At 35.8% G+C, this 2,565-nt stretch overlaps 1 protein-coding gene across 1 annotated transcript in view; it reads right to left on the reverse strand.

The window, feature by feature from the left end:
- Positions 1-1,086, reverse strand: part of LOC113474189 (type-1 angiotensin II receptor-like) — a 3,357-nt gene extending 2,271 nt beyond the window's left edge. Inside the window, exon 1 of the mRNA XM_026834144.1 lies at positions 835-1,086. Within this exon, the coding sequence (XP_026689945.1) occupies positions 835-1,050 (216 nt within the window). The 5' untranslated portion in view covers positions 1,051-1,086. The remainder of the gene's footprint in view (positions 1-834) is intronic.
- Positions 1,087-2,565: the final 1,479 nt, after the last annotated feature.

The following is a 2,565-nucleotide window of genomic DNA, read 5'->3' on the forward strand; positions in this document are numbered from 1 at the left end:
ATCGTTTATACGAATGAATACCCGTCAACAGGGAATGTGAAAATTAGAACGTCGTTAATTCAAATTGTTGAGTATCAAGTAAACTTTTGTCGGAAAGGGTGTGTGGACTTATTCATTTAACTTGCTGCTTTCATTACAGACTGAATGTGATGTCAAGTGGAAACGTTATTGAGGGAGAAGTCCGTTCAACGTTTAATAAAGGAGAGAATTTCTTATCTGCGAGCTTTACTACTTCATGCCTCAGCAATACCCCTGGGAATACGACGTTTTGACAGTCGTTTATAAACCACATTTTCTATCTTTTGTTGTGTTTTAGGTTCCTTCCTATTTATTGTCTTTCATTGCGTATAATTTCCCACGTCAACACTTTATCCGCAGTGTTTATAATAACTTGTGTATGCTGTGCCAATTAAATAAAAAATACAAAACAAACATTTTTCACCCCAGAAATATATATGTAGATTTTTTCATACAAATCAAGTTTAAATCAAAATTTGATTGAGATCGGCCCATTTTAATGCTAAAAAATCGCTGAAACCGAGCGAAATTTTGACGTAAATTTGATTTAAAAAATTGCGTCAAGCACTTGATTCAAAAATTTTGCGTCAAAATTTGGTGTTGAGCGGATTTGATTGAAATTTGATTGAACTTTTTTTACAGTGTAGGAATATAGTTGCAAACTCGCTAAATGTAGAACTTATAAACTATTACGGTACATCCACTAACAATCTATTCAAATTTATAATCCTATAATCACAAGTTTTAAATACTGTGTACATGCTTGATAGTACAAATAAACAGTAATTTTTAGTATTTATATTTGATCATACTTACCAATTTTATCATAACGTAGACAACCAACGAATTTCCAATTCCTCCGATTATAAAGACAGCATAGAGAATGATCGGCAGTACAACGGTGGTGACCGGTGACTGTGGTAAGTGCTGGTGGTCCAAAGTCGTGTTTTGAAACGATACTGATGGCGGAGTCGAGGTAACATGCGAGTGCGAACCTAAGCGGTCAGTGGTAGCGAATATAACTCCAGCCATGTCTGAAACAGTAGTCTAAACTGCATACAGTGCTCTGAGGGGAGAATACATATATGAGAGTCATACGTGAGAAAAAAGCATGCTTGGTCTATACCAGCGATAACGCCGCAACTCGATGAAACTATAGCGCAAAACCGCCTTTTCAAAGTAGACATGCTGCTGTATAAAATATATCCTACTTAGGGGAATAGAATTTCGTATTCAAAATATAGCCTTATTTAAGAAACAGACCGCGTAGGCCACATGTTACTATCTGTGATAATCCTTCGTGCACCTTAAGATATATTTGGTCTTATAGATTGACAGTGGCGTTAGGCTATAACGAAAAACCAACATAGAGTATCGTAGGGTAAGATGGGCCACCATTAGCACATTAAATCCAAACATCCTTATAATGTTTTAAACAATTAACAACGGTCTATGGGAGTCATGAGACCACGGTTTTATAATTCTTTGAATGTTCTTTGTTTACTATCACATGTCACGCGAAAATAGGATAAAAAGGTGTCCTATCTTCTCCTACCCTACTACTATAGAGTTAACGCAATTAAAGTAACTTTTCCTTTAGCTATATAATTCCCTTAATGAACACGCATGTAACCAAAGTATACCAGTAGTAAAGCTGATTTAAATCTCGGTACAAGGGCTTATAAAATCAGTAGATTAGTACACCGGTCACATACAAGTCCAAATCATTGATAAAATGCACTAAACTCCAAAATATGTTCTACTGTGTCGTGTGCGGACAAGAAAATAGAAATTAGGCTTGTGTCTCTACCTTCGCCGAAAGTTTTTTTCGTTTCATGTTTTATGGTTAGGAGAAAAGCGAAACTGGTTTTTCATAATTCCTAGGTTTTACATATCAAATATAACAAGCAATATTAATCGCATTAGAAGACAAACCGTATGCACCCTTGCATATTTACAGCACCCCAAAACAACATGCCGAAATAACGCAAGTTAAATATACCTAACTAATAAAAAGTAATTCGTTGACTGTACTAATTACCACTACCATGCTGCATAGGGTTGCCATACGAGATTATAAACTCTATACATTAAATCGATTGATGTATACATAGATCCCTACTGAATTACAACAGCTATAAGTCCTCGGTTACTCTCTTTGATGAAGTACTACAAAAAGAATATTTTTTTCCAAATATCTAGCTGGATTACACATATATAGTCGGGTGGGGAAAGACGGGACACCTTTAACACATGGTATCAAGATATCCTTAATAGTGTTTTAAGCAATTAACAGCAGTCTATGGGGGTCGTGAGGATACGCTATTGTAATTATTTGAATGTTCCTTGTTTACTACCAAATGCGACGAGAAAATAGAATAAAAAGGTGTCCCATCTTCCCCCACCCTACTATAGTATTAATACACCAACATATACTTAGCCTGGACGCTAGCACACTAAACTGCTTTTAAACAACACATATTTGTGCCCACTCTAACGGTCAAGGGGTGAATGGTCAGAGTAATTACGACATGAACAAATTCAATC

Source organism: Ciona intestinalis, chromosome 4, assembly GCF_000224145.3.
Source record: "Ciona intestinalis chromosome 4, KH, whole genome shotgun sequence".
Taxonomy (NCBI): Eukaryota; Metazoa; Chordata; class Ascidiacea; order Phlebobranchia; family Cionidae; genus Ciona; species Ciona intestinalis.